We start from the raw sequence: 21,986 nt of genomic DNA, 5'->3' as shown, positions 1-21,986 counted from the left end.
TATCTTAATTCCTTTAGACTGTGTGCGTGATTACAACAGACGGACAGATGGACGGACAGGGCTAAATCGTCTTAGAATTTTACGCTGATCAAGAATAAATATACTTTGTTTGGTATAAAATGATTAAAATTATTATTTCGATGAGTAACAAACGGAATGACGAACTTAATATACCCTCCATACTATGTATGGTGGAGGGTATAAAAAGCCAAATTATATTGAAATCGGTTGAGGTTCGGATAGCTGATATATATATTTTCGGCCGATTTCACATATTGCTTATATGTCAATATCGATTTTCAGGTGGGTGAACGATGTAGTTCACACTTGTCCTGTGGTTCTAAGTCAAGAACGAACATGGAAAATATCAAATCACTGTTTCTAATGCTCTCTACAAATAGTAAATATTAAAATACCAATAAATGTCATGAAATATATTCTTAGCGTTTAATTTTCCCCAATCTTCGCATATTCCAATAAAATACCATTACATCTTACATTAAGATGTGTCAGTCCACTCCTGCTGATACCTCTCTTAATAATCTCATCATTTTAATAAATGTTCAAATATCTGTCAGGACACCGAGCAAGGTCGGTCATCAAAATATTTTGGAAAGAGACGTGTTGATAGAAACGTCACAATTAATCTATATATTTGAGTAACTTCCATATAACGATATCCATCTTGAAGTCAAAGTTGTTATTAATTTCGTATCGCAATCCACTGTTAATCATATAATGTTTTATACATTTCATATCTTTTTGTGAAATATATTGCTTTATATACTCGAATATAAAGCATCAATTTTTAGCTGTAGGTATGGTATTTATGATTCGGCAAATACTCTTTGTTTAAATTTGATCAGCTGCAAAAAAATACATAAGCGTTTCGTTAAGGCTGTGTTGAACTCGATTTTGATTATGACGCCAAAAATGTTTTGTCTGAATGCTTTGCAATCAAAAATATTATTGATGTTTTAGTTCCGACCATAGCAAACCGTCTGCTAGATGTATACAATTTTTTTATTGCCAGATGATGCTAGACCTATTTACTCCGAATTGTTAAATAAAATCTCTGGTCAATGTTCCAATCAGGTCAGTAGTTCCACAGCGACATCATATAATTCTATTGGAATGCTTTACATGGTTCCATAATCTAAAAAAGTTACATACCTGATTGGTAATTGTATAAGATATTTTTGTGTGTGTGTTTTCGACTGGATTAAATTCAGTCTGTGTCTGAACACAATTTCAGGCATATGAATTTCATCCTACAGACCCTTTAACATGAATTATTCAACAGGTTGAAACTGAATTTAGTTTGTGTTCAAGCTGCTGAACTCTTATTATGTTGGGTGTATACACATGTTTGTATTAGTTTCAGAATTCTTAATTTAATCTCGTTTTGGCATTCAGTTCTTGTATTTCATCGATAATTTCTTCGGCAGCAAAACATTCATGCCAAGTAGCATATGCATAAATAAGTATGGATTTTGTTTGCAATAATTCCTTTGATTTAGTTTTATTGAAATTTCGGGTTCTTGCCTTTTGAACATTATTGCCATCAGCCAAATTAAATTCAAAACTCAATTGGCAATTTGAATCAAGAGAATGGATATTGAAATTAATTCGGATGGGTATTCATTTTAAATATCTTCCTCAGAGAGGCTTTTACTTATATATATGTAAACACTTCTTTGTCGGCATTCTTCTTATATTTAGAGGAGTATAAATATGATGACATACAAACTGAGTGACTATCAATGCGAAGTCGAAACATATGATTACAAGTAACATATGATGCATTTGAAGAAATGTTGACTTGGATTTTCGGATATTCGTACGGTAAGGTAAAGAAATATGCTTAATATCAATTATGGGAGAACGGATGGAGCTAATATCTACACGAGGGTAACTACTAGAAAACTACTGATAACGCTTGGAACGGGAAGTACAAAAAAAGGTGAATGAATAAAGGGCAGAAACTTTACAGAAAAACAAGTTAAATAATATCAGTCGGATTGGCCGACAAATGTATACCCCCGCCTTGAGTTATGATTATTCAAACTGTTGACCCTTTATGGGGTAGATTCAGAGGCAGTTGGTTATTATTGTCGGATATAAATATTGCGACGTGCCATATTTAGACTATAATGTCAAATTCCTTTACTTTTATATGGGATATCTGGCAACTATATGGGATATGAGATTTTTTTTTTTGTAAAATGTGGAAATATGCGTTAGGTACCACATGTAGTGGACGGAACATTTATATCCAATTTTATACAAATTCCGATAAATTACATATTCATATCAGATTTCTGGTTAAGAAAAATATTTAGATATAACAAGTTTGCATAGAATTGGCATACATAACTATAGGAAATTGTAACCCTTTGTGGGGGAGGTACCAGAAGGAGTTAACCAATATATCCCAATTTCACGGCTGATCTTGTGTTAGTAAAAATAATAAGACGTGTGAAATATGAAAAGAGTTGAATGCTTATTACGGATTTATGATTGTTTTGGTTTTTCAAAACTTTGACCCTTTGTGGGGAGGTACCAGAAGGAAAAGTCCGATCTCTACCATCTTTATAACAGATCTTGAGTTAATAGAAATATTGAGATTTGCCTAGTCTGAATGGTATCGGATATTAAAATGGCGTTTTATGAGCTTCATGGATATTCAAAATTTTGACCCTTTGTGAGGGAGGTACCAGAAGGAGTTGACCGACATATTTCATCTTTACCGCAGACCTTGGGTTAACAAAAATATTTTGATATGTGCAATTTAAGGGCAATGGAACTCTTACATCAACTTTATAAGAGTTAGAATTATTTACTTAGCACTGATGCAAATATAAGGATTCGCAAAGTTGGAACAAAATCGGATTATACTTTCTCTTTCTGTGCAGAAAGATTTTGTTTTAAATTTCGACTTTTTTGTGTGGGGAGATACCAGAAGGAGTGAACTGATATTGCCCATCTCCGAAATCGATGTAAGTTTGATAATAATATTACGATGTACCAAGTTTGGACCATCGGATACACCCTTCGAGAGTTATCGTGCGCACCAGATAGACAGACGGACGGACATCACCAGATCGACTCCAAATGTCCTGAAACAGCGTTGGTCCAAAGAGGCCTAGGGTCTAAAATCTTTATTTCGACTTGACCGTATCAAACGATAGCCAATTTTCATCTCATCCCATATCTATCATTGGACTGCATATTATTTTAGTTTTAGATATATTCTTTATTGTATATGAAATCTTCCGAATTTCAATGAAAGTTATCAGAATTTTCTTAATTTCGAATGAAAGCTTAGAATTCCAATGGCCGTGTTCTGAAATATGAAAACCAGTAAAGAAAGCCTTAAAGTCGGGCAGGGACGACTTTATGAAACCCTACACAACTTTGTTAAATTAGTAGAGCTCCACATAACAATTAAAAGTTGTTATGAGAGAATTCAATCAAATAAATCGGACGAAGTTATATATGGAAGCTTTATCCAAATCTGAACCGATCTCGATAAAATTTGGCAGAGGTATTTCGGAACTGTATTTCATATATTTCCCCAAATATTGTTGTTACAGGGTGCATATTACGGCTGCGGAGCACAAAAATAACAAATCGGATGAACAATAAATATGGGAGAAATATCTATATCTGAACCGATTTCGATCAAATTTGGCATACTATATCAGGCCCAATTTGGTTGTATGTGCAAAATTCTATACTATTCGGGCTGACATTACTCGTTCGGTGCACAATAAAAGGCAAATCGGACGAAGATATATATGGGAGCTATATCTAAATTTTTACCGATTATCTCCAATTTCAATACGGTTCGTCCTTGGGCCAAACAAATGATTTGTGAAAAATTTCATCTGGATCGGACAATAAATGCGAACTGTACTTTGTTTACAAAAATACATGGACACACGGACGGACAACCAAAAATTGACTCAGAATACGATTCTATGCAGATCATCAAAAGGAACTATGTGTCTATCTCGTTTCTTTTTGCCTGTTACAAACAAATGCACAAAGACATAATACCCTGACCACCTCGTGGTGTAGGGTATAAATATAAACAAAATAGGCATTTAAAATTATGTTAATGTCGAGTATTTACTTTTATGGGGTGCCTAAAAACAATCAGATTAGCTTTCTAAACAAATGGTATAGTTTTTCGTATATTTGCCATATATAAATATGATATAAGCGAAATGGATTTCAAACATTGGAACAAAAAATACTTTTTGCAAATTCATCGGGATTGGACTGTAACTAAATATTCTAATGTAAGAGCTAGAAATCTGAAATTTTAGAAATTCGAGGAATTAAATTTTGAAATCTGGTCTAAAAATACAGAATATAGATGATGTCTATTTTTGCAGAACTGCTAACAAATGCGGTTAAAATTCCAAAATATACAACAAAAATATTGGAAAGTTTCAGTCGGTTTTCCAACAGATATATATTCTCAGCATCCGACCACGTTATAATGTTTTTGAAGGACTTACCCAACGACAGAATCTACACCTCCATACTTTATTATACCCTAAACCATAATATGGGGAGTATGTTAGGTTTGTTATTCATTTCGTAACGAAGTGTAAATTTAGACCCACAAAGTGTATATATATTCTTGATCAACATAAAATTCTGTATCGACGCTGTCCGTCCCCCTGTCTTTCCGTCTGTGGAAATCACTCTAGCTTCAGAACGAAATGAAGTAGGTTAATAACATTTTACTCAGAAGTGTGTTAGGTCTGCAGAACTTTTGGTATTGAAAATGGGCTATATAGGGTTGGTAGAGGTCAAATATAAAGCATTCGGTATTTTGATGATTTTAGCGATATTATTCAAAGGAATTGTATCAAATTTCGTATAAAAGTTCCTACAGTTCCTACATTATTCACCGGATTTGCATCAAATTTCGTATTTGATATTTTTATCCAATGGGTACTACATCGTACGATAGAAAATTGCATATGCAGGTCCTCATCTTCGTGTAATGGTACCTCCCTATTCTGATGATTCTAACGACATTATTCACTGGAGTTGCTTTAAGTTTCGAATTTGAATATTGTAACCGACTATGACAAATATGGCGTACACAGGCCCACGTCTTCGGGCCGAATATAACGGTAACTCCCGATATTCAGTATGTTTATAATTTTTGGAGTATGTTTCAATCGATTGTTTGTTTTTTTTTTTTTTTTTTCAAAATTTGGAAATTTCTTCCAAACTTGCATTTTCACTTGTTTATCTCAATCTTATTAAAAAAATTCCAATACGCGAAATATGAAAAGAGTTGCATGAAACCGTATGAAAAGAAAAAGTGAAGGTAATGTTATTCGGTTGGTAAACCAAAATTCCAAAAGGGATTTAGGTTCTCAGACCAAACTTTTTTTAAGCCCATTACATATAGGCTTAACAATAAACAAAGTCCACAAATTTATTGCTCCATACTTTGTTAAATTTAAGATAGACCTTTAACATTTCATACATGTCTTTAGATTGTATGTGGAATCATCTTTTCAAAAAGGGTCTAATATCTATCCACTTTTTAATATAGTCCCAATATAAGGGAATACCCCGATTTCAAGTACTTTTTACACTTAAGCCGCATTTTTATACTATTTTTCTAAAATTTTGTAATTTGAGTTCTTACTAAGTAGAAGCCAGATCTCAAGTTTTGGTATAACCCTCATATGAAGGTATTCTCTGATTTCAAATATTTCCGGTATTTTTTTTTTTTTTAATTGATCTGGCTTAATGTTAAATTCTGCAAAGTACAGAGTAAATATTTGAGCCCTTTGTGTATGGTCAAGGCTAAATATATAATAGGCCCTAAAAAGTTTGGCCTAGAAACCAAAACCCCCAATTTTTGAATTTTTAATATTCTTAAAAGAAATATGTTACAATTTTTTTATATGACCTCGTCTTTGCCTCGTTTTTGATGGGTAATTGAAATAAAAGTAGTTCAAATACAAGAAATGCGTGCTTTTGTTTAAAAGCCCCATTGTGTAATTCTTCATAAATCATTTTTTCATATTCAGAAAAAGGTGAAGGTCCATTAATGGATCGATTCACCTGACATGCCAATTTTAACAAGTGAAAAAGTTGTAAGTTCGGCCGGGCCGAACTTTGAATACGCTATACCATTTGTAACGAAATTTGAAATTTTCAAAAAATAAAATCCGTTAATTATTTTTTTTAAATCTTCAAGATACCAAATATGACCGCTATCTATACGACGACGTGAACCTGCATAGGCAAGTTTTGTCATAAACCATTACAATATCTAAATGCGAAACCTGAAAAAAATCGGTGAATAATGTCGCTAAAACCATCTAAATACGGAATATAGGGTGGTACCGTTATATTGGGACTATAGAAAACGTAGACCTGCACAGACAATTTCCAGCCATAAGCTGTAGCATCCATTACGAACATCAAATACCAAATTTGAAATAATTCCGGAAAATAGTGTCGCTAAAATCAACAAAGTACCGACTATCGGGAGGTACCGTTATATGGAGGCTATACGAAGACGTGGACCTGCACAGACATTTTTCTGTTTTGGGCTGTAGTATCCATTACGAACTTCAAATACCAAATTTCAAACAATTCCTGTAAGTAATGCCACTAAAATCATCAAAATACCGAATAATGGGAGGTACCGTTAAATGGGGGCTATACCAAAATGTGGACCTACATGGCCCATTTTCAATGTCAAAAGTCTTGCAGACATAATTTATATTTGAGTAAAATTTTATCAATCTACTTCATTTCATTCGAATATATACTTTGTGGGTTCTAAAATGTATATTTCGAAGTGTTACAAGCGGAATGAAAAACTTAATATACCCTCCATACTATGGTGGAGAGTGGAAAGAGAATTGTTTTGTTTACAACAGGGTGTAAGGTTGAATCCCTCACCTAATAACCTAAAAAGCATATAAGGGACATGTGTTATTTTTTAATATTCTCCAATACATAGTGTACGTTCTTCTCCCTTAATAACACTTGTAGCATTATATTTTTCACATGAGTTGTCTATAATCAATTTTCTTCGATTATTATTTCATTATTGTATTCAATTAAAATTGCATTTCAAAAAGGGGGTTTTATTACATTTCAAACAAAAAAAAAAAAAACAAAAACGCTTGTTATAGGCCAATAAAGTGTATAATGACTGCTTGTGTTGAATAAAGGCTCGAACCACAACAGAAGAGTAGTAAAATGTACACACATAAAAAAACATATTCCCATGAAATGTACATACATATTTACAAACATACATTTTTACTGTTTTCTTTTTTTTTTTTTTCTTTGAAATTTCATAAATATGTGTAAAATACTGATGATTGTTATCGTTTGTTTGTTTTCATTTTTTTCTCTTTCTCTCACCGTCGTCTTCTTTTTGCCACATGCCTGCCGTTTTGGTCTTTTGTTATGTTTGTCTGTTTATTATGCCGCACAATTTTCCATGAAAATCCAAACAATTGCGGGGCATGCAACAATTTTTAACATTGAAAAATGGACGAATTCATAAACGAACACATGGCGACGGCGGTGGTGGCGAATATGGCATCTGCAACGAACACCATTGCAAAATAAATAAATAAATGAATGAATGGACTCTCTCTCCGGGTTTTGAATAACAACAACGAAAACGACAAAAACAACAACACCATTAATTTTACTAGGAAACGTGTTTGTAATTGCGGCAATAATACTGGAGCGCAACTTACAGAATGTGGCCAATTATTTAGTTGTTTCATTGGCGGTGGCCGATTTATTTGTTGCATGTCTGGTAATGCCACTGGGAGCTGTTTATGAGGTAAGTAATCCCCAAATAATTGATGTTAATTCTAATTTAATTATATTATAACAATGTTAATTAAATACCAGTCAAACTAAAATGATTGACGAACTAAAACAACATAAGTGGTGGTTGCTAGGGGGTAGCAGCCTTAATGACAGACATTACAGAAAACGCTAGCTATTATGTGGGGAAATTTAAAAGAGACCAACATGAAATTCAGAATAATACTTTTTGACAGACAATCAGGAGGACGATTAAATTGTTAATTCTATTTGGGCTTAAATGATTTAAATTATGTCTTAAAGGCAACATAAAACCAGAGATATAAACAGGAAGAACTCGAACTGCAAAAAAGTAAGCAACAGCTATATGCATGCGGGACCGACACAACACTATAAAATATTGGAGGGGAATTCCCCAAGTCCAAATCCATTTTATTTGGTTTTTTGAGATAATACATTCCTGTAAAAATATTACCTTTGGCTCACCTCTATTTATGTCATCTGTTGTGCTAATAGGTATAGAAAAAAATCACATAAATCAGTCAAGTTGAGGTCCATTTTTCCAGCTATTTTTTTTTTTCACTGACCATCCAGAATGCTAGAACTTTGGCCTGTCCTATACTCTAACCTCATGCTAAATTCCGTGTCGATTGATTTTTAATTGCGACCTGTGTAGCGACTAAAAAATCCGGAACTTTTTCAGATTTTTGTCGGTGTCAAGCCCTAAATATTATGTGTACTTCTTCACAAGCAAGCTTACACTTTACCCCCTCTTTCGTGAGGATCGGACGATAATTTGTATATGATACTCCCAACACATAGTGCTATACTAGTGAGATTGGTTGAAGAATGCATTGAAAGAATCTAGTTAGAACCATCCAAATATTGAATATCTATGGGCAGCGTTATATGGAAATATTGACTATGTTTTTACACATGTCGTGGTTCCCATTATGATCTACAAATACCGAATTTCAAACAAATTCATTAAAATTAAAAAAAAATGCTTTAAATCGTCAATATATCCAATATCCGAAGGTATCTTTAAACGGGGGTTACTGGCAAAATACATCTCAATTCGTTCGATCCAGAATATATATGCTTTGTAGAGTCGATCGTGAGTATTTCGAGGAATGGCAAACGGAATGTCCATCCATAGAATGGTGAAGTGTATAAAAATATCGCAAAGTATCCAAAATACAAATTTTAAACAATTCTGTAATATATGTTGGCTACAATCTTCAAAATTCCAAATATCGGGAGGATAGGGGCTATAGAAAAACGTTGAGTTATATATAAAAATTGTTCTATATATACAAAAGAATGCATTACGGAATCCAAATATTCAATTTTATCTAATTCCCTTAGAAAATGTGGCTTAATTCGTCACAAATCCCAATAATGGGAGGTACAATTATATAGGGCTTTACAAAACGTCGACCTGTATAAACAATGTTCTGCTGCAGGATATAAAAAACAATACAAACTCTTAATATCGAAAAAAAATCCCTAGAAACCGAGGCTAAAATCATCAAAATACCGAATATGGAAATGTACAATTATATGGGGACTATAGGTAAACATGGGCCTATATGGGAAATATTCTGATATACGAGGTAAACCCAAATACAAACTCTCAATACAAAATTTTAAATTATTCCGTTTGAAAATGTGGCTTTAATCAAAATCAAAATTTCAAATATCGACATGTACAATTATATGGGGGATATACGGAAACTTTGACCGATATAGCTCATCTTCGAACTTGACCTGACTGCAGACAAAAGAAAACTCTGTGCAAAATGTTAACTTCCTACACATACCGTTGGGACTCTAGCGTGATTACAACAGACGGACGGATCATCTCCAAAAGTTCGCTTCTATTCTCGACCATAATCCCACCTCCATTCTAAATTTCGTGAGGATTGGAAGTTAATTGCGACTTGTAGCGCGACTTAGCTCGGCAAAATTGGGAAACCCATGCTCCTGCACATAGGATATCTCCAACACATGGGATATTCGGGTATGATTACGGAATATCTTTAAACCCAAAACATTGGATTTTTAAAATTAATTCTAAGGCTAGTCATTAGTTGTCAGAATATTCACAAGGGTTAAAAGGAAGACGAATATATGGAAGCAAATATAATCTGTTTTTGGCTGGGCAATTTTTATTATCGTTTTTAGAAAAAATATACAATTATATATTTTTTGTTTCTTTCTATTTTGAAATTCAGATAAGTGAAGGCTGGATACTAGGCCCAGAATTATGTGATATTTGGACTTCTTGTGATGTCCTTTGCTGTACAGCGTCTATACTGCATTTGGTGGCAATAGCAACAGATAGGTAAGTCATTAAATTGAATCCCAAAAAAATCAAATATTCCCATACCTAATTTAACGAATTTATATTTTTTAAGTTTCGCGCCTTTTCACCCAAATTAATTTTTAATAGCTTACACGCTCACATTTGCCATCGAATAGGGGCAGAACCCATCTTAAGTTCACATTCGACGGTAACCTTGTTAATATTTTTACCTGATGCATTGAAATTAATTGAATGAGAAAAAACTTGCTACACAAGAACTCATTACCAGCTACACATGTCCCTCTTATTATATATTAATAAAATAAAGAGTATTATACGTTATTTTTACGACAAGTGACTGTAAAGCTTGAATAGCGATTATTGACCTCTACGAGAACGAGTACACATTTTATGAAGAAAATAATGATAATAAAAAGACTACAGATGCTTTAGATACTTACATTTAAATTTTCAATAAGACTGACGCACAAACACAAGCAATGGATTACAACAAGCTACTTCTGAAACGAATGCAGAACTTAGGTACATTTTAAAAAGGTTCAATCATTTGAGAAATACAATTATTTTGGAATTTATTCAAAGTGCAACCCAAAAAAAAATTAAATTTATTAGCATGTATGTTATACCCATTATTGATCAGAATAATATCCACAAAATAATTAGTATGTACATTAAATATAGTACTCGTAAGCGATTTTTTATGAAATTAAAATTTATTTGTTCAATCATTTCATGTTCATATACACGCCCAAAGAACATAATTACTTTCATTCTTTAATAGAAAATCGCAGTCGAAGTAAAAACAAGTAACCGAAACGATAAATTTTCATTAAAAACATTTTGCGTCTTAAATATATACACAACGCTCTTCAACGATATTTTTGCCCAGCAAAATATTTAATATGTGTTATGCTAACACTCCCAGCAAAAGTGCTCATTACGAAATTATGACTTTACTAAACAATTTTGGAAATCTTAACTGCTTACAAATCAACCTACTAACCCATTATTATTTCCAGAAATAATTCGTTATTATTTGGATAGAAAAAGTCGCCAAATCAGCAGAAACAAGTAAAATGGATTTATATACCCTCCACCACTATGTCCATTAAAATAAAATGAAATAATGACAAGAGTAGAATATGTTATCTTAGTATATAAATCCATTTTAATTCACATAAAAAATAACCCAAATATCGGAAACCATATTATAGTAGATAGTAGACCTGAATCGAATATTTTGCCAGAAGAAAACAGACCTACCGAAAACGCCAGTTGTCAAGTTTCATCTAATTTGGTTCAAAATACTGAAAATCGGGAGTTACCGTTATATGGAGGTTATACCAATTAGTGGACCTGAATCGAACATTTTTGTAAGCTCTCCTTGCATATGAGTTATGGGCGCTATACCAAAACGTGGACCAATATAGTCCATTTTCAATACCAATCGGCCTGCATATAATATAAACCTTTCTTCCCAGTTTCGAAGCTCTAGACTATATCCTGATTTCAACAGACAGACGGACATCTTTAAATTGCCTTTTATTTTGATATATTGCTAACGGAAAGACAAAATTAATATACAATCCATGGTATGGTGAGGATATACAAAGTATGCTTATTTACCCTCCACCATATTATGGAGAGTATGTTAAGTTTTTCATTACGTTTGTAACTTTTGAAATATTAGTACCCAAAAAGTGAATATATTCTTGGTCAGTGTAAATTATTTTATTAATCTGTCTGGCTGTTGTAATCACATCATCACCGGACGAACTGCGATAGACAGCTACAATTTGCACATATAGGCACGTTCGTAAAACAATATGTTTGTCCACATTTTCGTATGTCTCCCGTATAATTGTACCTCACGTAAGTTGACATTTTGACGATATTGGCATTTAGCCACATTTACTAAGGAAATTGTTTTTAATTCTGTAGCTAAAGTCTGTTAAGGGTTATACTTCTCATGGCTGATTATTGCCTATATAGGTTTACATACATAATGGTAACGCCTGATTTTCGGTATTATAATGATTTATGATTAAAGCCACATATTCTAAGGAAATTGTTTAACATTCCGTAATGGGTTCTTCTTTCTGTGGCAGATAATTTCCTACATAGCCTCACGTTTTCCTACGCCCCCATATACAGGGCGAAAAGTAAAGAAGCGACTTGATCGAAACCCGGGTTGCAGTGGCCGAAAAATGCTGAACATATCGCAATATTCCATTCGCCAAATATTTTCAAAAATGAGCTCGGACTAAAGCCATTGAAATTCCAAAAAGTGCAAGAACTCACCCCGCAACAGAAAGAAAATAGACTCAAAAGAGCTAAAGAGTTACTTCGCTTGGCCGAAAGTGGTGAACTGCCGAATTTGGTTTTCTCCGATGAGAAAACTTTCGTTGTCCACCAGTTTGTCAACAAACAAAATGATCGTTTTTACTTGCCAAAGATATATATATATATATTAAATTTAAAACAGTTCAGTTTAGGTAAAACGAATGAAGCTGAAATTTTTAAATTTTATATTGAGGTCTCTGTTGGTGGTAGATTTGTATGAGAGAGGTGGTAGATTTGTAAATTGGATAATAAGGTCACTTTGGCAAACTTTTTAATATATGTTGCTAAATTGATACTGGATGAAGGGATAGAACTGAAATCTCGAATTTTGATATGGATGTCACTGGTGGTGTCAGTAGTTTAGAGATGGAAGTGGTTTTTTAAATTCGTACTTTGAACCTACTAAAAAGTGCAAAGTTCCATAAAATATGCCGTTGGATTTTGGGATAGTGATGGCATACTGACATTTGGTTATCGTTGGTGTCTATGGTGTAGAGAAGGAGGTGTTTTTGGACATGTGTTGTATAACTGTGTGAAAAGTTTGGAAATAAATTTGGGATTGGGTTTTAGGAAATTGCGCATTTAAAGAGTCTTAAGTGTCAAATCGAATGAAACGTTTATTTGAGAGTTAAATTTCGGTTTAATGCGCCAGCATTTATCTTATTTGGTCTGCATTATAAATTTGGCACACAGTAAACTTAAAATCGGACAGAGATACATAATGGAGCCATATCGAAGTCTGAGCCGATTATCAACAATTTTGATAGAATTTGACTTTGGGCCAAATAAATGAAGGCGCACAATATATGCGACATAAGCTTTTTTCGAGGGAGAGGTGGACAATTGTCCAAAATTGTCGAGAGAGACACTACCACTCTCTTAGCACTACAATAACATTGTGACAGTTATGGTTACCCAAAATTTTGCTGGGTATTGTCTACTGCTACTAACTGTATCGATTTTTCATTCAACGCTTTTTTTTTTGGTTTGTTTTGCTCACGATTCACTTGAATTGGGTTTTCACTTTCGGAAGGAAAGTGCTGGTGGCAGTCAGTATGCAATCGTTTCGGTTTCAGTTATGGGTACTTCCCGTCTTCGTTTTGGCTCTCCATGACTGTGCATGTCCGTGTGAACAGGTTTATGTGCAAGAATTACACAGTGTACGGATGAGTATTGTTTTCCACTAGAATATCCATATGTGCATACACACATATATGGATTTGAGTGCAGCAGTGAGCATGTATGTGTGTGTTTGTGTCTGGATCAGCGATATGACCTTAATATGTATTCTCAACTATGGGGTTTCACTTTTATACCCTACGCCATCACATTGGGTATGAAAGGCATGGCCATATTAGTTCTGGATTCATTTTTATTACACCGATTAAACTTGACCTCATACATAGTAGAAATAACATTTGATGCTGGAACCGTTTACTTGAGCTATAGATATAGGGCATTCAAAAAAAAATAAATAAAAAAAAAAAATAATAATAATAATAATAATAATAATAATAATAATAATAATAATAATAATAATAATAATAATAATAATAATAATAATAATAATAATAATAATAATAATAATAATAATAATAATAATAATAATAATAATAATAATAATAATAATAATAATAATAATATAATAATAATAATAATAATAACAATAATAATAATAATAATAATAATAATAATAATAATAATAATAATAAGAATGCCTGTATTTAGTTTCATAATCCTTCCTTCGAAAATTCGACTCCATTTAAGATTTAACGGCAAATTGCATATGCCCTGTAGATTTTTTGGTATTTTTGCTATACGATAGGGTACAGAATGTTTAAATCATTTTTCCTTTCTCTCTTATTGGGATTCAACTCAAACCAATACTCAAAAATGTAACATCAATGCTAAGCTTCGTCGCAGGACTCAAACTAGTATTTCATGTTGAGTTCAGTTCGGTTGTGTGTGCGCGGCTTCGTATTCGTGTGCAATAACCTTTGCCTTTTTTGTAGTCGTTGTTGCTATCTTCGTTGTTGTTGCATTTCACTGTTTTCTGTAACAATGTACATTGTAACAAGTTAAATAACCGTAAGCATAATTTATACAAAGAGAGTAACTGTTTTTTATTACCAACGATACCACATTGGTATGTGCCGGGTATACAGGTGTGTGAGTGTGTTGTTTCGCCAGCACACGTACAATCTTCTTATGTATTCATATATGTGTGTGTGTTCAAGAAGACCCACAGAAGCTGTAGTGCTACCGCAACATCTGAGAATTTTTGTTTTAGTTTTAGCTCCCGTTTAATGTCAGAATTTTGATTCACGAATGTGCGTTGGAATGATGCTGGTTTCAATGTGTTGTAACATTCAATTTTGACATTCACCGCCACTGTATTTTCGTTTACAATTTCATGGATTGGGGCGTACATCGACTTCGACAAGTTTAAATTTAGAACTTTTCCATTAAAATGTTCTCAAGTTTATAGCTTTAAAAATATTATGTATTGAACAATTTACAAGTACATATAGTGTGATGTTAATTATTCATCACATATGCTAAACATAGCAATTCATCATATACTAGAACTTTTGTACACAACATACACATTTAACCATTATTTTTGATTGAGTTTTAATGTGTATTAAAAATAATATGTATTTCAGATAGACAAAAGTATTAATGTATTTTTGTATGTTTCTCGATCTAGTGAAATATTTAAAACATTAAAAGTTGACTAATATTAATGAAGGCATCAATGTTATGATTAGCAAACACTAACGAAAATCGGGTTTCTTAGTTTAAAGAATCTGTGTTCCCAAGGGACATCCTTACAAAGAACTATCAATATAGGTCCAAGTTGTAGTGTAGCCCAATTTTGGTATAGCACAGGTATTTGGCATTTGCTGTTTGTAGTGGGTACCATTATTATTCAACAGCGTTCGAAAATAAACAGTACACAAACATAGTGTACTGCACCGGTACAGTATTACTGGAAAAAAAATTTAGCGATAGTGTACCGGTACACTAGCAATAAAAAATATTTTAGTGATGCCGATGCTTTGGAACTTCAAATATCAAATTTGAAACAATTCCGGTGAAGAATGTCGCTAAAATCATCAAAATACCGCATATCATGAGGTACCGTTATATGGGGGCTATATGACGTCGTGGCCCGGCACAGCTGTAGTATCCCTTTCGAACTTCAAATACCAAATTTGAAACAATTCTGGTGAATAATGTCGCTAAAATCATCAAAATACCGAATATTGGAAGGTACCGTTATATGAGGGCTATACGAAGACGTGGACCTGCACAGTATTTTTTCTGTCTTAAGCTTTACTATCCCTTTGGAACTTCAAATATCAAATTTAAAACAATTTCGGTGAATAATGTCACTAAAATTATCAAAATATCGAATATAGGGAGGTACAGTTATATGGGGGTTATACGAAGACGTGGACTTGCACAGACAATTTTCTGTCATAGGCTGGAGTATCCATTACGAACTTCAAATAACAAATTTGAGACAATTCCGGTGAAAAATGTCGCTAAAATCATTAAAATACCGAATATCGGGAGGTACCGTTATATGGGGGCTATACGAAAACGTGGACCTACATGACCCGTTTACGAACTTACTGCATACTGAAAAAAATAAACACCTGTGCAAAATTTTTGCTTTCTATCTCCATTCGTTCGAAAGATAGCGTGATTACAACAGACAGATGGACATCGCTAAATCGACTTAGTATTTTACGCTGATCAAGAATATATATACTTTGTTGGGTCTGACATGAGTATTTCGAGGAGTTACAAACGGAATGACAAAGTTAATATACCCTCCATAGTATGTTGGATGGTATAAGAAAACAAGTAAAAAAACATTAAGTTCGGCCGGGCCGAACTTTTAATACCCTCCACCTTAGGGCAATGGAAACATTAGAACCAATTATGACCCACTTATGCCAAATTTTAGAGGTATTCGTGGGAAAATGTGGCAAAAATCATAAAAATACCGAATATGTGAAATACCGTGATATGGGGGAAATGCATTACACATGCAATGTTTCCTCACACGAACTGGGACACACTATGACCTACAAATGCCAAATTTCAGACAAATCCGTGAAAAAATGTGGAAAAAATCGTCAAAATACCTAATATCGGGAGGTACCGTTATATGGAGATTATACCAAAACGTGGTCCGATATATGTCATTTTCAATATCAACAATCCTAGACACAATACAAATTGTTCTGCTCAATTTTGACGCTCTGCGTCAAACAATGTGGCCTGTATCGTGATTTCAACAGACAGACAGATGGACAAACAGACAGTCAGACGGACATCGTTAAATCGGCTTAGAAGTTTATGCTGATTATGAATATATATACATTATGGGGTCTACGACGAATATTTAGGGATGTTACAGCGGAATGACATAGTTAATATTCCCTCCTTTCCAAGTTGGAGTGTATAACAAGTTAAAAAGCTATAAGTTCGGCCGGGCCGAACTTTGAATGCTCTCCACAATTTGAAAATAAAATCTTCAAAAATTCTGTTAAAATTTTAAAAATACCGAATATATCCGTAATACCGAATATATACGACCTGTAGGTCCATGTCCATTCGTTGGCATTGTTTGTCATAAATCATTACCATATGCAAATTCGAAACTTGAAATAAACGGTGAATAATGTAGCTAAAATCATCAAAATATCATATATAGGGAGATACCCTTATATCGGAGTTGTGCGAAGACCTAGATCAGCATTGACGATTTTCTGTCATAGGCTGTAGCATCCATTACGAACTTCAAATACGACATCTGTGGGTAATGTACCTAAACTCGTCAAAATACCGAATATAGGGAGGTACTGGTATATGGGGCCTATACGAAGACTGCATAGACAATTTTCTGTCACAGACTGTAGTTTCCATTAAGAACTCTAAATACGTAAGTTGAAACAATTCCGGTGAATAATGAAGCTAAAATCATCAAAATACCGAATATCGGGAGGTACCGTTATATAGGGGCTATATATATATGGCCCATTTACGAACTTAACCTGCCTACTGGCAAAATAAACATGTGTGCAATTTTAGCCTTCTATCTCAATTCGTGCAAAAGATAGCGTGATTACAACAGACAGACGGACAGACAGATAGACGGACATCGCTAATTCGACTTGGAATTTTACACTGATCAAGAATATGTGTACTTTGTTGAGTCTGACATGAGTATTTCGAGGAGTTACAAACGGAATGACAAAGTTATTATACCCTCCATAGTGAGCAATAACCGTAAAATCGGATAAAGATGCATATCGAAGCGATCTCAATAAAATTTGGCAGAGTTATTTTCGAGCAGTATCTGATGTCCGGTATCAAATATTATTGTTGTGGAATGCATATTACGCATGTGAAGAACTTTAAATACCGAATCGGATGAAACATATGTATTGGGGCTATTGCTATATCTGAACCGATTTTCACCAAAACTTGAAGCACTTGATTCTTGACTGAATCCCGTCGAATGTGCCAGAATTCAGTTCATTTGGACTCATTTTCGACCGATTTCGTTTATTTGATGCCTCTAGCATGATTTGTTTGTTCGATTGCAATGAAATTTCAAATGTGTGACGGGATTTGTTCAGAAAATAAGTATGTCAAATTTTATTGAAATCGGTTCAGATTTGTATATAGCTCTCATATATATTAGGGCCGATTTCACATAGTTGATGCACCAAACACGATACGAATGTCTGATTCCAATGAAATTCGACATGAGTGAATACATTTGGTACAAAAATAAATTTGCTAAATTATATTGAAATCGGTTTAAGTTTGGGTATATCTCCCATATATATTTTTTCCCCCGATCACATGTATGATATGTTCCAAACAATAATTAATTTGTCAAATTAATTAGAAATCGGTTAAGATTTGGATATAGCAACATCCTAATCTGATCCGATCTCGATTAAATTTGACAGAGGTATTTTTGAGCCCGACATGCATAAAACGACTTAGAAGGTGGTTCTATGAGAATTCTCAGAAGTAACTATAGGTCTATCACGCTTCCTTCTCCCTGTTACAAAAAAAAATGAACAAAAACATAACTTATGCGCTGAAGAATATGACAAAAAAAAATAAATATATCAGAAAATATTTATTAGCATCTTTTTATTATTTTCTGCCTAAAGGCCTTTCTGAATTGGTAAAAATCCGTCAAGCCGATCTTTAGTTGTAAGCGGTCTAACTAACATTACCTTCCTTGAAATATGAGATTGTATATATTTTTTTCTATTAACATTGTCGTGTATTTGCGATTTCACTGGAATTAAAAATATTGTCGGTTTAATAAAAATGTTTGTATCTTTTTGTATAAAAGGTATAGTCTATTTCATCCGATAAATCTTATTCGACGACCATCGAAATTTCTAGGTTTCTGCCCAGACCTGGACTCTGGCCCAATGCAAAATTGGTCTATAATGGTGACCTCTAGAGCAGCTGCAGAATCAAGAATTTTTTCAGTTTTTGTCTATTTGAACCCCTAAATATTTTGCGATCATCTCCAAATCCTTAAACCCATTTCCAAATCGTACTGAAAAACCTGTAACGTGATTACAATTTAAAAGGCGGACTGAAGGTCATACTTAGCTGGATCGACTCAGTTCGGCAAGATAAGAAATTACATAATTTTCGGCCAATAAATGTACAGGGTCAGATGAAAAAACTGCAACCAAATTCATTTCTAAGCCACTGTAGGCGACAGCTGTTAAAATTATTCCAGTGACAGCTCATTATATTGTTTACAAGCTTACAAAAGAATTTTGGTGAGAGTTTTCCAGAAAAAAAGTTATTCGTGATGGAATTCAAGCGTGAATTATATTTGGCTGGAAAACCACAATTGGCTATCGTTAGAGCACTCCATCATTTAAATGTGAATAAATCGAAACCCGCGTCGCGGTGGCCGAAAATGGTTAGTGAGCTGAATATTTCGCAATATTTCATTCGGCAAATATTTTCAAAAATGAGCTCGGTGTAAAGCCATTCAAATCCCAAGAAGTGCAAGAACTTACAGCGCAACAGAAAGAAAATAGACTCAAAAGAGCTAAACAGTTGCTTCGCTTGGTGGTAAAATTCGAAAGTGGTGAACTGCCGAATTTGGTTTTCTCCAAAGAGAAAACATGCGTTGTCTAGTAGTTTGTAAACAAACAAAATTATAATGTTTACTTGCCAAAGAGGTCAGCTGAAAATATGCACCTTCGGTTGGCCACCAGAACTGAAGCCTCAAGCCGGCCATGGTGATGGTGTGGGCCGCCATAACAGTCGTTGGTCGCTCTCCGCTCGTATTAATCGACCGTGGCATCAGAATAAATGCCGAATAATATCTCGAAAATATTCTGGGGGGTGTATTGAAGCCTTGGGCACGCTGTTTGAATGCCATAACTCGTACCAAAGGTGACCAATTCGAACAAATCTAAAATTTGATTTGATTTCTAAAATGTGATGCTAGTTCCAACATTTTTTGCCTGCATTCAATAAAATTTAAAAAAAAAAGGAAAAGTTATGGCGTTTGACTCATGTATTTGGCACTTGCTACTTGAACCCTCGATGATTCAAAATCTTAGTCAACTGCTGTTTTCCAATTGGAGTAATATACAGAAGTCGAAAAAGATGCATTCCGTCTATTTATAAAGACTGTGACCTTAGTTCATTCACAAATCCCTACAGTAAGACATTTAGAAAAATTGTAAAAGAAACGAAGAATGTCTCACTTTTTAATTTTATTTCATAAGACATCATGTATTTGCGTTTTTAAAGAATTGTTCAAAATACTATCATTTTTTAATATTATCTTTTTATAGTGGTTTTCATAATTCCTCTATTCTTTTCTCTAACCTTTTGAAAAAAAACGCACCCGTCTTTGGCAGGGATAATCTGCTGCAGACAAATTATCCAACTTAACAATGACAATCACTTAAATGGCTCAACCTTTTTTCCTTGCAGATACTGGACAGTGACGGATATTGATTATCACAATTTACGGACACCGCGTCGCATTTTTTGCATGATATTTACGGTGTGGTTTTTCGCTGTCATTGTTTCCCTGGCACCGCAGTTTGGCTGGAAGGATCCCGAGTATATGGAACGCATTGAACAACAAAAATGTATGGTTTCGCAGGATGTCATTTATCAGGTAAGTCGGGAGGGGTTGGAGTAGGAGAAATACGCGAGATGCACAATAGCTGCCATCAATAATTCATGGCGACCGAACCGTAATTTATTTTAATGACAAACTATTTGTCTAACTTATGTTCTCGGTCATGACAATTGTTTAATGGCATCCTTTTTATGTCTGTCTGCCATTTATTTTCAGATTTTCGCTACTTGTTGCTCGTTTTATGTCCCGTTATTAATGATTTTAGTTCTGTACTGGAAAATCTACAAAATAGCACGTAAACGTATTCAGCGGCGCACAAAACGTTTGCAATATTCTCAAAGTACAACAAAAGACGTGGTGAGTTCATTGACCTATTTAATTTATTAATAACCTTTGCAGGCAAGAATTTTGAGATATTTTCATTTGTGAAGTGGCTTATTGAGAAATAACTACTTATGTGACATAAAGGGAGAATTTATTTTGACACATCTTAAATTAAATGGCAACAACGACGTCGTTAATTCATTAGGTGTGACAGTTAAACACTTCAAGGACGATGGCATTGTCTGCTGTCTTTTTTACACCCCTAGCCATATCGCTAGTTATACCCTCAGTCATATGGCTAGAGACGGTATATATCATTTGATACGGTCAAAAGATTCTGCGGTTCTAGACCCTAGGTCTAGATTTCAATTTCCACACATTCCAATATTTTTATCAACGCAAGGTTTGGTGTAAAGATGAAATATATCGGTTCACTCCTTCCGGTACCTCCCGCACAAAGGTTCAAATTTTTAAAAATCCGTGAAGCTCATAAATCCCGATTTTAACATCCTATTCCATTCATACTTAACAAATGTCAATATTTCTACAAACGCAAGAGCTGCAATAAAGATGGTAGAGATCGGACCATTCCTTTTGGTACCTCCACCACAAAAGGTAGAAATTTTCAAACAAAAAAATATTTTCTGTACATAAGTAGAAGCAATTATCCGATTTTGCTCCAACTTTGCAAATCCTAATATATGCATCAGTGCTAGGTCACGTGCGAAAATGGACATTATCGGTCCACTCCATTAAGGACCTCCCCCATATTTGGTCAAAATTTAGAATAATTATAACTCTTATAAAATGTGTTTTAAGAGTCGGATTGTCTTCAAATTTCACAAATTCCAATATTTTTATAAACTCAAGATCTGGTGTTAAGATGGAATGTATCGGTCCACTCCTTGTGAGGTACCAGAAGGCTAAAAATTTTAAATATCCATGAATTTCACAAAACGCTAAATTAACATC

General features: G+C 33.9%; 1 protein-coding gene across 1 annotated transcript in view; it reads left to right on the top strand.

Annotated features, from left to right (window-relative positions):
* The window catches only part of LOC131801595 (5-hydroxytryptamine receptor 2B-like), a 118,572-nt gene that overhangs the window by 60,093 nt on the left and 36,493 nt on the right, over positions 1 to 21,986 (top strand). The window contains exons 3-6 of the mRNA XM_059120408.1: positions 7,725 to 7,858; positions 10,083 to 10,192; positions 20,537 to 20,726; positions 20,907 to 21,047. Coding sequence (XP_058976391.1) covers positions 7,725 to 7,858; positions 10,083 to 10,192; positions 20,537 to 20,726; positions 20,907 to 21,047 — 575 coding nt within the window. The remainder of the gene's footprint in view (positions 1 to 7,724; positions 7,859 to 10,082; positions 10,193 to 20,536; positions 20,727 to 20,906; positions 21,048 to 21,986) is intronic.

Source organism: Musca domestica, unplaced genomic scaffold (genome assembly GCF_030504385.1).
Source record: "Musca domestica strain aabys unplaced genomic scaffold, Musca_domestica.polishedcontigs.V.1.1 17, whole genome shotgun sequence".
Classification (NCBI taxonomy): Eukaryota; Metazoa; Arthropoda; class Insecta; order Diptera; family Muscidae; genus Musca; species Musca domestica.
Note: the sequence above shows the minus strand (reverse complement) of the source record. Positions and strands in the feature narration are given on the sequence as shown.